This window comes from Stenella coeruleoalba (assembly GCF_951394435.1).
Source record: "Stenella coeruleoalba genome assembly, chromosome: 18".
In the NCBI taxonomy this organism is placed as follows: domain Eukaryota; kingdom Metazoa; phylum Chordata; class Mammalia; order Artiodactyla; family Delphinidae; genus Stenella; species Stenella coeruleoalba.
In genome coordinates, this window is record NC_137164.1 from 18,542,180 (window position 1) to 18,555,983 (window position 13,804).

General features: G+C 44.8%; 1 protein-coding gene across 5 annotated transcripts in view; it reads right to left on the minus strand.

Moving 5' to 3' along the window:
• LOC307176923 (uncharacterized protein) overlaps positions 1-11,713 on the minus strand; it is a 121,507-nt gene extending 109,794 nt beyond the window's left edge. Inside the window, exons 1-4 of one of the 5 annotated variants that reach the window (XR_013824951.1) lie at positions 10,682-10,808; positions 10,023-10,219; positions 6,907-7,041; positions 1,592-1,677 (exon numbers count right to left, since the gene is read on the minus strand). Coding sequence is in view for 1 of the 5 variants with exons in the window: in XM_079903462.1 (XP_079759588.1) it covers positions 6,969-7,041; positions 10,023-10,219; positions 10,682-10,741 (330 nt within the window). In the remaining 4 variants the exon portion in view is untranslated. Of the gene's footprint in view, positions 1-1,591; positions 1,678-2,421; positions 2,466-6,473; positions 7,042-10,022 lie in introns of those variants that run through there. The other 4 variants (XR_013824952.1, XR_013824949.1, XR_013824950.1 and 1 more) reach the window with 4 other exon arrangements.
• Positions 11,714-13,804: the final 2,091 nt, after the last annotated feature.

The following is a 13,804-nucleotide window of genomic DNA, read 5'->3' on the forward strand; positions in this document are numbered from 1 at the left end:
GAGGTCAGCTAAGGCACAGCTGAGGAAGTTAGGCTCTGCCTCACCTGTCTCTCATCCTCCTCTTGGGACCAGCAGGTGAAACAGACCTCTTTTACCAGATAACAACACGTATTGCAAAGATGTACCTAAACTAAGATAGTGTGATATTGGCTTAGGGACAGATAAATAAAGCAAGGGAATTTTTCCCAAAAAAGGGTTGGTAAGGGCATGAAGAAATGGAAACTTTGTTATTGTGATTGGCACTGTAAATCAATACAGCCATTTTAGACAATGATTTGGCAATATCTAGTAAAGTTAAAGGTGTCTATAATGTATGACCCACCAATTCCAATTATTCTTACAATTCAGTAGTTAGAGTGAAAGAGCTAGTCCTACACGTATCAATATTTTAAAATCTCAAAAATAATATTATTGAGCGAAGAAAGCAATTTACAGAATGATCAGTGTCGTAGTATATCATTTTTATACTGCCAAAATAGTTCAAAACAGCACTAAGCCTTGATTATGGGTTCATACATATGTAGTCAATGTTTAAGAATATTGAAGATGATAAACATAAAAATTCAAGATAGTGAAGAGAGAGAGGAATGAGATTGTGGAGCCCCTGCCCCCAAGGAATCTTCAACCATATCTGTAATTTACTTCTTAAGAAAAATGATTTGGGAACAATATAGCAAAATGTTAACATGTGACAAAGCCGGGTGACAGAGGACAGACGTTTGTTATATTAGTCCCTCTACTTTACCGTAAGCGTAAAATAGTCACAGTATATTTTTGAGATCTTTGGCAAGACAGGACCGGGGAATATGCATTTTGTTCTGCCCTTATAGCAGGCAGGCCAGAAACTTGCTCTAAACTCAGGAGACGGAGCTTTCAGGAGAGGGTGATTTCAGAAGGTATTTCTCGCGAGACAGCAAGCTCGCTGCGGTGCTTTTGTCCCCAGGGAGAGCACTAAATTGACACTCTGAGCAGTGAGTTGACACTGCATCTCTATAGTTTAAAAATGCACACATCTAAATCTGCAAGGGATTTAGGACAGTGGGTGAGGGCTCCAGCCCTGTAGCGCCACACGCCTAAAGGAAGACAAACGGCCTGAAGTTAATTGTGAGAAAAACCAACTTCGGGACAGCTGAGTTCCTCCCTGGACGAACCCCCAGCTATCATTGAGAACCAGAGGGCGAATCAAGATGGGGGCCAGAGGGACTGCCCCTCACTCCTTGCTACAAATGAGGGACTTCTGTCAAGTACCCACAGGCTCCTGAAGAAGCCCCGTGGGGGACATTGCAAATGTCCCTTTAACAGCTTCAGCGATCTCCAGGGCGTCCCAGACTTGCGTTCCGTCTTGGAACGTAGCTGAGACTGGGGGCCAAGAACTGGGATTGCACACAGCCCGCTCCTGCCCTTAAATATGGGCCAGTTGTATGGTTTAAGGCAGGCGTCCCCACTCCAGGGGCTACAGACCCCTACCGTCCGGGGCCTGTTAGGAGCTGGGCCACACAGCAGGAGGTGAGCAGCGGGTGAGCGAGTGAAGCTTCATCTGCCGCTCCCCATCGCTCGCAGTACCGCCTGCACCATCCCCTCCCCACCTTACCTGAAAAATTGTCTTCCACAATACTGGTCCCTGGTGCTGAAAAGGCTGGGGACTGCTGGAAACTTTAAGGTATTCCACTCTCCAACCTGAGAACAAACAGGATATTTAAGATTTCATTCATTCAGTAAAATTTGGAATGGTGATCATCTCTTTTGTGCCAGGCACTGGGCTGGACTGCACAGCCAAGGATGAGCAAGTTGGGCCCTCAGGGAGCTCATCGTCCAGTGCGGGAGGCAAACAAACGGGTAAAATGCAGTAAGAGAAATGATCCGGTGGTAGCCGTGACAGAGTCCCCTGGGAGCAGAGCGTAAGAGCGCATGGAACACGGATGGTGGCCGTTGGGGTTCCGCAGAGGAAGCACCGTCTGAGATGATGACAAGTGGCTGGTAGGGCATGAGCAAAACATGGGCACGTGAGAGAGCAAGGTGAGCTGGGACCCTGCTGCCCTTGAAAGAAGAAAGATAGACCAGATGGATTCCCAAAGCTTTCGTGGCAAGCAGCACTGTACTCTAACAACCACGAGCTGAAGCCTGTTTGGGCTGGAGAGTTCTAACTGTGGAGGCTTCCATCTTGGAACAGTGAATGCCTTGGTTTGTACTCAGTTGTGGAGGGCCAGCGGCCAACACCTGTTCGATGGAATTGTTTATCCTTTAGTCCCTCCCCCTTCAGTGTAACCTCAGGAGACACCTTAGCTCCTGGAATGTCCAGCCAGGCAGTTTGTTCACCAAGCGGTCTGGATGTACCTGGGAGGAGAAGAGGCAGGAGAGAACCTTTCAGAGCATTCAGGAGTCCTGCCGGCCACCTCAGACTTCCTGTGCACTGTGGAGTTAGAATGCTGAGATCTGAATGTTGTCTCTGGCTTCTAGCTGTGTGCCTGGAGACAAATTATTTAACCTCTCTGAGCCTTAGTTCTCTTTTTGTCAAGTGGGACTATTAATAATTGGGTGGCTGTAAGGACTAAACGAAATAAAGCAGAGAAAAAGGCAGAGAGCACTGTGCATATTAAATACTTAATAAATGTTCATTATCATTATTGTTGTTAATATTGGGTCCATGCTTCTGATACCTGTTTTAAAAATTCCATGCCTTTTCAATGCTTTTTCACTCTGTCTTCTGCATACAGCCACTAGATAGAACCCATCCAGCTTTGCTTCCTGTGTTGGTATTATGAAAAAAGTAGGCATATTGGATATTCTTTCTCAAACCAGGGCTGCTCCCCTGGAGATCCTGATGCCAGTCTCCCACCTTCACCCCCACCACTGGTTGAGAAACCCCGATGGGGTCACTGTAGGCTTTTAAGCAGGGGAGACACACAACTAGATGAGGCTGCTTGCAGTATCACTTAATTATCTTGGGATCAGTATTGTAACATGTGTCTGAAATAGTTGATATGCTCTTGTGTCTTCATTGGTCAACTGCCTGAATTTTTTATTTCTGGGGAGATTACACTCAAGATTCCCGTGTCTGTTGTACTACTTTGGGTCCAGGGACGTTATATTTTACACGCTGTTGAAAGAAGCCCTTGTCGTTTTCTGGGCTAACACTCCCTGGATGAGTCAGATATTTGCTTCCAAGCACCGCGGCCTCTGCAAGCCCTCTAAGGGTCAGGCTGCTCTTCTCTCCGAGGGTCCCCGGCTCGGCTGCCACCTAATGGTGAGTTTTGGGAGTAAAAAATGGCTCTTGAGAAACACTTCAAGTGCACCCTTGGAAATAGACCCTCTGTGGCTGTGAGTCATTCCGGATGACGGCTCAAAAGATATTTACTCATCTTTTAAAAGATGACTAACCGGCTTCTGGCCGACTGGAGGCTGTCTTTGAAAAACAATCCGATTTTGTTTTCTTCAAATATGAATTTCAGGATTTTCTAAACAATTAATGATTTTTCTCTTCAAAATCCACCCTGGCAGAGAAAGGACTAGGCCAGCATTGGGGGAGGGGAGGGTGTATTGCTAATGTTTGTCAAGCCTTTAGAAAGTGCTGAGTTCTGTTGTAAGCACTAAGAACATCTCACTTAATCCTTATTTCAATCCTGAGGTAAGTACTGTAATAAAAACAAAGCTAATAATTATTACTGTCATTGTTGTGGTTGTTATTTTATAAATGAGGGAGTTAAGGTTTAGGGACGTCTAACATCACTTAGCTAGTAAGTGGCAGGACTGGGATACTAACACAGGCCCGTCAGGCACCAGTAGCTGCGTTCTTGACCATTCTACTCCTTAATGATGTCTTCACTTCTCTGCACCTGCCGGCTTCCAACATCAGCTCATCCTGCAAATATTTGTCAAGGCCCTAAATGTGCATTCTATTGAATATTGGTTATCAGCTATGATCCAGACACAGACTGTTCCCTCATGGAGAAAAGAGAAAATGTGATATAGATTGATAAATGCTGTAGTGAGGTAAGTACAGGGTGCTGGGAGCCAATATATGAGTAGCTTGTGGTATAACCTGGGGGCAATCAGGATAGACTTCCTGGAGGAAGTGACCAAGTTAATTCCTATTGGATGAATGGGAATTAGGCAGGCACAAGGAAGGAGGGAATTAGAGAAGGACGTTTCAGACAAAATAAGCAGAAAACATGAGTGACCAGAGGTCCCATGTGCTGAGCACTGGGGAAACACTCTTATAATTAGAGAGTTTCAGGGAGGGGCCAAGGAGTTGGCTCATTTGGGGGCTGACTTTTGTTTTCTGTGTCTGGCAGGATGCTGGCAGCCTCATTCTGAAAGGAACACCGCTTTGCAGAGGAAAAGCTCTGAGAGAGAGGTAAGAAGAAAGCCTTTTCTTCCCCCTTGTGGACTGAAATGGATGTGTAAATGCTGTCCTGGCCCTCACCAGAAGCTCTGAGAAGCCTGATAAAGATGCTCTGTAATAAAGCTCCAGGGTCAGCCACCGTGAACCTGGTGGACTGGCCCACTTTGTGTGGTCAAGATCCCATGTTACACCCTGGTGCAACCTCAAAGCCAAAGTTTGGGAGGATGAATCTTGTTTTCCTATTAAACATAACTGCAGAGAAGAAGGAAACCACTGTGATGGAATGGACGGAAGAGAGGGCTCCCTGTTGTTGCTGCTAGTACCTGCCACGGATGGTGAGAAAGAACTACAGGCTCTTCTCTAAAAGGTGAGACCTTGGGAAGACCACCTTCCCCGCTGTTTCTCCATGGTACTGCTCCCCACCCCCCAAGTGGTCTTCAGCACAGCTCTGTTAGTTGGATGCTTATTGGGCAAAGCCACATTGCCAAATTATGAGTAAACCATAAAGAAGGTAATTTACAGGTATGCAGTGTATTTTAGTCAACCAGATTTGGCTTCACACAATGATTGGGCTGTTGCCTGGTCAATTTGTCTCTCTTCTGTTTACTCCCTGCCTAGTTGGGTCACTTCACCTTGGTGACACTTTGGACCTTCTTGTTAGACATTCCAGACTTAACCCTTTGATTCAGGTTTAAATGGTTGTTCAATGGCCTCCTGAATCCCAGCCTCCTGTTTTTTCCGTATTTTGCTGTGTCTCTTAACCAAATCTCCCCTCCCAGGCCCTTTCTCTTCTCATGAAGAATTTCTCTCTCAGTGATTGCATTTCCTTTAAGTCTCTGTAGCAGCAATGGGAACCTTCCGGTCTTAATGGCAGTGACGGGGCCATAGTTGTAAGTCCAAAACAGGGGAATTTGCCACGGCAACTTGCTCTGAAATGGGAGGACTTGGCACCAATTTTTCTATTTGTGAATCATATTTAGCATCCTGTTAAACCACTTTCATAGTGTAGTGGTTAGGAACATTGAATAATCTTGGACAGTTTACTTAACCTCTTCATGCCTTACTTTCTTCATCTGTAAACTGTGCTGTGAACAGTGCCTGGCCCACAGTAAGCACTACTGAGCCTTTTCTTTGGGGGGGGTGGGAGTGGGGCCCACGCCTCGCAGCATGTGGGATCTTAGTTCCCTGACCAGGGATCGAACCCATGCCCCCTGCAGTGGAAGCACGGAGACCACTGAGCCTTTGCCACTGTTCCCTTTTCTGATTACTTCCTGTGGTCCCTCCAACTCTGATCAAATCATCATTTAATTCCCCCGTGTCGTATTTAGACAACATTTGCCTACAGAAACAAGTAGCTGAGGAGTTCACAATGTTCATTCTGGAGTGACATTCCTCACAGTGACTCCCCCCAGCTCAAGAAAGCCCATATCACAGAAGGAAAGACTCTGTTCACACCAGCTCCCAGCTCACTCCTCCTACCCCTCAAAATCATGCTCTAGCTTCCTCCAGGGCCCCCTTCCAAATGCCCAGCTGTGGACTGTTCTACTCACTGTGCCCGTTTTCTCTTCTAGTATTAGTTCTGAACTCTCTCAAGTAATCTTGAGTAGCAGGTGTCACTAATTTCTATTAGATAGCTTTATATTAAAATTTGTAACATGCTCGTGGAGACCAATGTTCTATTGTGTGCTATTTTACACTTTTTGGTCTTGGAGTCTGCTCCATTCCTCTGTGGGTTTCTGTGTGGAGTTTGGATAGATGTCTACCTTGGTGTTTTCAATATATTCCATAAGCCTGAAGAAAAACCTGACAAGACACTGCACACGCATCATTTCCTTCTCTTCAGGAATTGCTCTGTGCAATAATAAAATGCTATTCCTTTTAGTGATTTGTTTGTGACAAAAGAGCCAAAAATTATATCCTGCTGGAGAAAGATCGTACTTGCCTTTAAAAACAAAATCCTATTTCTTTCAGATATAATATAATTTGTCATTTTCTTCATGGATTTACATTTTCTTTGTTTTTCTGAATTCCATCATGTGTTATTGTGGAGGAGATGAGACTTCAAGGCAAAAACTCTCAATATTTGAAGTCAGTTTTACTTTTATCTTTGCAAAAGTGTAAGGGAAAAAATGACCTTTCCTGGTGTTAGCTCCTCTGCCCTGTGGTAGAGACCACAATAGACTTAACTGGAAGCTGTGTCTTAGTGGCTTTGCAGTTGGGAAATGTTAAGGGTGAGTTTACTGCCACCACTGTTGGTAATAAGGAGAAACACTGAGCTATTAAGAAGAGTACATTAGCACAGTGGATGTGACATCTGAGCAAGCTGCCATAGTGTACTTTCTAGGACTGAGTCCCCTGGTCATTGAGCAATTTCAAATTCATATACACTACCTTACCATAGTTGGATGGGAAACTGGGAATCTCATATAGGGCTTCCTCAGTAAAAAGGCTCATGTGTCTCCTGCTTGTGAGATCCCAGGCCTCCACGTCTCACTCTGAGCTGGTAGTGGCCCTGGGTACTCCTTGATAACACTGTGAAGTAGGGTAGAGGCCATCTGGGGTACCTCTGCACATTCCTCTCAGGGACGCTTTGCCCCATTCTGGGCTTGCTTCTCCTGCGGTATCTCTAACTGCCTGGAGCCCTTTGCTGTTGGGTCTTGCCCTTGGCAGCTCTTACTTCTTTCCCTTCTTTCTTGCTGCTGTGGAGAGAAAAGATAAATACATAACATTTGCTTTTGACACCTAATTCCATTTCAAAACCCTGTGTCTCTGTACTTATCATCTGTACCAATGATTTTAAAATTACGTTATTGGATTTTTTCCAATAAAATTAAACATCTGTATGGCTTGTATGCTGAAAACTACAAAATACTGATGAAAGAAATGAAGGAAGATCTAAATAAATGGAGAGACATACCATGTTCATGGATTGGAAGACTTGGTATAATTAAAATGTCAGTTCTCCTCACGTTGATTTATAGGTTTAATGCAATTCCTATCAAAATCCCAGCAAGATTTTTCTTGTAGGTAGAGGCAAGTTGATTTTAAAATTGATATGGAAAGACAAAAGAATTAGAATAGCTAAAACAGTTTTGAAAAAGAATAAAGTGACTATATACTCAACTTCAGCTATCCCTTCCACACAAATGCCACCCAAATCATGTTTGCAGCCTGGAATTCATTCTCAGTCACTTTCTCAAATCTCCAGTGTCTTGCTGGCCATTTCACCTCTCACTTGGGGTGTCTCACCAGACCTCAAATTTAACTTGTTTAAGCCAACAATACAAACAAGCTCCAGATTTTCCACCTTCACCGTATGATGTCATTGCTTCTCCTGCTGTTTCTTTAAGCACACTATCTGCTTGCTCTCCAACTTGTATTTATTTGTTGCTTATTCTTCTTTCCCTCTGGGGTCTTCCTAGTTTGGGTTCTTATGATTTCATATCAGCTCTTTGTAATAGTCCCCAAACTACTCCCCCACCTTGTATCTCTTCTTTTCCTCCTTAATGACAACCCCCTCCAAACACCACCATCAATATAACTCTTAAAACACCACTTTCACTATGCCATTTGCCTGCTCAAAAATTTTCAGTGACTTCACTATCAAAAGGAATAAGCCCAAACTCCTCAACTTAGAACACATAACTTGTATAGACGTGTAATAATAAGTTGAACGATGCTATCCATTTGATTATGCATCACAGAAATCCAGCAATAATTTGTCCTTTGCTTTACTTTTTTTTTTTTTTTTTTTTTTTTTTGCGGCACGCGGGCTTCTCGTTGTGGCCTCTCCCGTTGCGGAGCACAGGCTCCGGACGCGCAGGCGCAGCGGCCGTGGCTCACGGGCCCAGCCGCTCCGCGGATGTGGGATCTTCCCGGACCGGGGCACGAACCCGTGTCCCCTGCATCGGCAGGTGGACTCTCAACCACTGCGCCACCACAGAAGCCCTGTCCTTTTCTTTTGAAGCACTTTCTAGCACCACCCTCAGGCCTGTCTGGGAATAAGTGCTGCTATACATGTTGACTCACAAAAATAAAACATGGCACTGCAAGCTGGGCCACCAGACACCCGGGTGGAGCCCTGAGGACATAGTCGGCTCTGAAGGCAGTGCGTCCCTGAGCAGGAGATTTGAAATGGCCAGGATGGGCGTGAAAGCATTCGCAGACCTGGGCTTCCTCTGAGGCAACCGGAAGCCAAATCTGAAAAAGCCCTTGGAAAGCTTCCCCAGACAAGGAAGGTCAGGAATAGGCTGCACAGAATGGGAAGTGCCTCTGAAGCTGTCTGCGGGTAGATGCTGGGGGCCACCGCTTCTGCTCTAGTCCCCCAGCTCCACCTTCCGGATCCTCACGGAGTCGAAAGGAAAAGCACTGTCTCTCTTCTACCCTCTCCCATCCACTAAAGCAACGCTCTTAGTGTTCATCTGTTTGCCACATATTCTCGAGCTGCGTTCTACTAGCGGATCCTCTTCCCTCCAGAGAATTTGCCAGTCTGGCTTGGCATCCCGAGCAGTTTTACGAGAAGTATGTATAGCCTTTTAGGATGCAAACAAGTGCAAGAGGGACAAACACAGATTGCTTTATGGAGTGACTGGCCAAGTGGATATAGTTAGCAGCTATCAAGCCCTTGAAATATGAAAATTAATTAAATTCGGCTTTATGAATGAGAATAATCACTTCAACAGGCTAATGCGATAAATAACCCCTCACATAAGGAAAACAGACATTTCAGTGCTGTGGGTGCCATATTTTGAGAATTGCTGAAATGCAAAAAAATCCAAGTTTTGAAGTGAGTGGCACTGATGATAATGAAGTGAGCCCTGAAGTTCCCACCAGCAGTGGGAGTACTCTGATCCCCAGAGGTATGTACTTCTCCCAGTATTCATTTCCTCTTGCTGCTGAAACAAATTACCATGAACCTAGTGGCTTCAAGTGATACACATCTTTGTCGTCTTTCAGGTCTGTAGATCAGAAGTCCGATACGGGTCTCATTGGGCTAAAATCAAGGTGTTGACAGGGCGGTGTTCCATTTGGAGATTCGAGGAGAGAATCCATTCCCTTGCCTTTTCCAGCTTCTAGAAGCCACCTACATTCCGTGGCGAATGGCCCCCTCCTCCATCTTCAGAGCCAGCATCGGAATAGCTTCAAATCTCTCTCTTCCTCTGACCCTTGCTTTCAGTTTAGCACACATGCATTTCTCTTACATACATTTGTCAAAACCCATAGAACGTGCAGCACCAAGAGTGAACCCTCAGGTAAACTATGGACTTGGGATGGTAATGATGTGTTGATGTAGATTCATCGATTGTAACAAGTGTACCATCTGGTGGGAGGTGTTGATGGTGGGAAGGCTGTGGATATCTGGGGAAAGGGAGTATATAGGATATTTCTGTACTTTCTGCTCAGTATTGCTCTGAACCCCACAACAGCCAAAACAAAAATAAAATCTTGGGCATTCCCTGGTCGTCCAGTGGTTAGGACTCCGAGCTTCCACTGCAGGGTGCATGGCCTCAATCCCTGCTCGGGGAACTAAGATCCCACAAGCCATGCGGCATGGCTAAAAATATGCATATATATATAATTTATATATATAAATATATATAATTTTTTAAAAAGTCTTTTAAGGGAAGAATGAGCTGTGTAATGTTTGTGAAAAGGTTAGGAACTACTGCATTAAACCTACCTTATTTCAACCTTACATCCTGAGAGCTGCACACATTCCTGCCCCTGATGGGAGGAAACCAGGGTGTGGTGACATTTCATGCAGCTCAGTGTCACCTTCAGCGTCAGCGTAGAGCAGAAGTGGGCAACCAGAAACCAGCACTGCTTAGCCCTGTGCCAATTACTTCTGCACTGTGCCACTTCAAGCTCACAGTAACCCTACAAGAGAAATATTAACATTTCCATTTTTAAAGTGAGAAAAGTGGGGCTCAGAAAGGTTAAGTAATTTGCCAAGCTACAGGTTGAAGGGCCTGGATTCAAAGCTAGGTTTGTGTGGGCTCAAAGCTCATGCCAGGCTTCCTCCTCAAGTCACAAGAGAGGAAAAGGTGGTTCTTTGTGTGTGTTCTGAGCTCTGGATGTGGAAAACAGGCAGAAAAATGGACCTGCAAACCAGGAGTGGTCCCAAGGGCTGGTTCACTGGTGAAGGTAGCCTCTCATATTCATATAAAAGCCTGGTTGCCACTGGAGGAATTCCCAACCCTTGGAAGATGCCACTGGTCCCCGTGGGCTCTCACAGGAAAGAGGAACCTGGTCTAAGGCCACCAGACCTGACCAAGCCATGCTGGAGCGGAGAGGGGCCGGCAGAGGGCGCTGTGCAGACATGGTGGGCTGATGTCTTACCATAGAACTCTGCCTGGCGAAGGCCGAGCAAGTGCTGAGGGCCAGGGATGGAGAGGTCATTTTGAGCTAAATTTGTTTCTTTCCCTTGAGACAAAGTAACACAGCATACTTTTCAGAAAGCTTTGGAGAGTGAATTTTGCCTCTTGCAAAATCACTAATTGTTGTGGGTTTCTTTCTCTTACATAAGACTTCCTTTTGCCGCAATGGATGTCGAGGAGACACTGTAGAAAAGCGGGTAGAATAAAGTGGGCATGCCCCATCCCAGATCTGCCTCTTGTTAGAGGTGTGGGTTTTCTCTGAAACTCGTTTGTGTTTTTGGATGCTGGAGATCGAAGGCTTTATCTTACAGGTTTGTTCTGAAGACTAAAGAAAAGACACAGAAAAGGTAAGTACACAGTCTCACTCAGCTTGCAATCAGTTTGGTCTTATGATCTATTTACAGTCTTAAAAATTATTGAAGACTCAAAGAGCTTTTTTTTTTTTTTTTGGCCGTGCAGCTTGCAGGGATCTTAGTTCCCTGACCAGGGGCTGAAACCAGGCCCACAGCAGTGAAAGTGCCGAGTTCTAATGACTGGACCACCAGGGAATTCCCTCAAAGAGCTTTTGTTTAAGTGGGTTCTATCATATTTACGACATTAAAAACTAAGATTTACTTTTCAATTAAATTTCTCATTAAAATATCTATTTCGTTAGGAAAAAAAAATTAATTAGCAAGAAAAGTTGTAAAGCAACTATACTGCAATTTAAAAAAGAGTAACCAAAAATACGTATCAATTAGCCCATCACAGGCTAACTTAAAAACATGTTTTTATGAAAAATAACTGTATTGTCAAAATAAAAAGTATTTAGTTAGAAGAGTGACAGTGCATTTTTGCAAACCTCTTTAATGTCTGACATTCGCACATATGTTCTACATGCAAACTGTTGTGATATCACACATCAGTAGCCTCTAGAAAACTCTATTGTACACCATGGAAGAATGGGAGTGAAAAATGCAAATAACATCCTTGCGTTCTATGGAAATAGTTTTGATCCAGGCATTCAATAAGTGAGAGTGATTACACTGTTCCCCAAGAGAGTTCATACCAATTTTGGGTGGCTACTCCAGCCTGTAACATAGGACGCTCTGTGTGCACAGGAGGTAAGCTGGTCCTTGGAGAAACCCATGAGGGTTATGAGAGGTTTTACTCAGCATGCAAAGAGTCTGATGAGAAATCAAGTCATTGACGAGATGACTCAGACCTTGCACAGTTAGAACAAGCCTGAGCTCATGGTGTTTCCAGTGAGTGCCAAGTTGATATCTATTTTGAACATACAAAATCCAGAAGTCATAAAAAAGAATGATATTCTGCCGTTTGCAGCAATGTGTTTGGACCTAGAGAATATTAAATTTAGTGAAATAAGTCAGAAAAAGACAAATACTAAAAATAGAACTACCATATGATTCAGCAATTCTACTCCTGGGTATATATCTGGGAAAAAATGAGAACACTAATTTCAAAAGATACACCTCAGGGCTTCCCTGGTGGCGCAGTGGTTGAGAGTCTGCCTGCCGATGCAGGGGACACGGGTTCGTGCCCCGGTCCGGGAGGATCCCACATGCCGCGGAGCGGCTGGGCCCGTGAGCCATGACCGCTGAGCCTGCGCGTCCGGAGCCTGTGCTCCGCAACGGGAGAGGCCACAACAGTGAGAGGCCCGCGTACCACACACACACAAAAAAAATACACCTCAATGTTCATAGCAGCACTATTTACAATAGCCAAGACATGGAAGCAACACAAGTGCCCATCAACAGATGATTGGATTAAGAAAATGTGTGTGTGTGTGTGTGTGTGTGTGTGTGTGTGTGTGTGTGTGTATATATATATATATATATACACAATGAAATATTACTCAGCCATTAAAAAAGAATGAAATACTACCATTTGCAGCAATGTGGATGCATCTACAGAATATTATACTTAGTGAAATAAGTCAGACAGTGTTTACTATATGATATCACTTACACGTGGAATCTAAAAAATATTACAAAAGAATATATATATGCAAAACAGAAACAGACTCAGATATAGAAAACTAACTAGTGGTTACCAAAGGAGAGAGGAAGAGTGGAAGGGAAAAATTAGGGGTATGGAATTAAGAGATACAAAACTACTACGTATAAAGTAGATAAGCAACAAGGATACATTGTACAGCACAAGGAATTATAGCCATTATCGTGTAATGATTTTGAATGGAGCATAATCTGTAAAAATACTGAATCACTATGCTGTATACCTGAAATTAATACAGTATTGTGAACCAACTCCACTTCAACTAAAAACAAAAGTCATGGAAGCCACTCAGAGAGCAACTGGTTAACCAAACATTTTATTTCAAATGAACATAAAATCTGCCTTTCAATGACTTCTAAAATGTCTCATTTCCTTCCTGCTCGGGATGATGAGATGCATTTACTGCGCTTCTGTCTCCTCCCCAGCAGGCATCTGAGCCTGATGAGTCCTGCGTTAATGAGCCTCTGCCTCCTGCTGAGACTTGTGTGACTTCCTTGGGCCCTAACTGCCCTGCATCCGCCCAGGCGGGCATGAGGTCCCCCAGGCTGCCTTCAGCAGAGGGAGAACCAGAGCCAGTGCTTCAGCGGCTGTGCGGGTCGCGGTGTCCCTGGGTCTCTGTCAAAGTCTCGGTTACCTCAGTCACCAGATTCCTCTTCCTTCCCTCCTCCCCTTCCCCTGTTCCTCCTCACTCCTGTCCATCCCATTACAAAGCTCCCTCTCCTTGATCCTTTGGACTCTCTTAGTCCTCTCTGCAACCCTCATTTCTCCCCCTAGGTTCCTCTGTCAGCCTGAATCCTCTTCACTGACTCACGGCTCTCTCCCTGTCCTGTCCCACCTCTCCATTTGGGCCCTTCTTCCTCCCTCTTGTCTTCCGTGCCTTTGAGTAGAACTCCCTTCACGTGCCAGGGCCATGCTGGGCTCTTGTACATAATTAAGATGCAATTGGGAATTCCCTGGCAGTCCAGTGGTTAGGACTTGTTGCTTTCACTGCTGTGGGCCTGGGCTCAACCCCTGGTTGGGGAATGAAGATCCCACAAGCCCTGCAGAGCAGCCAAAAAAAACCCAAAAA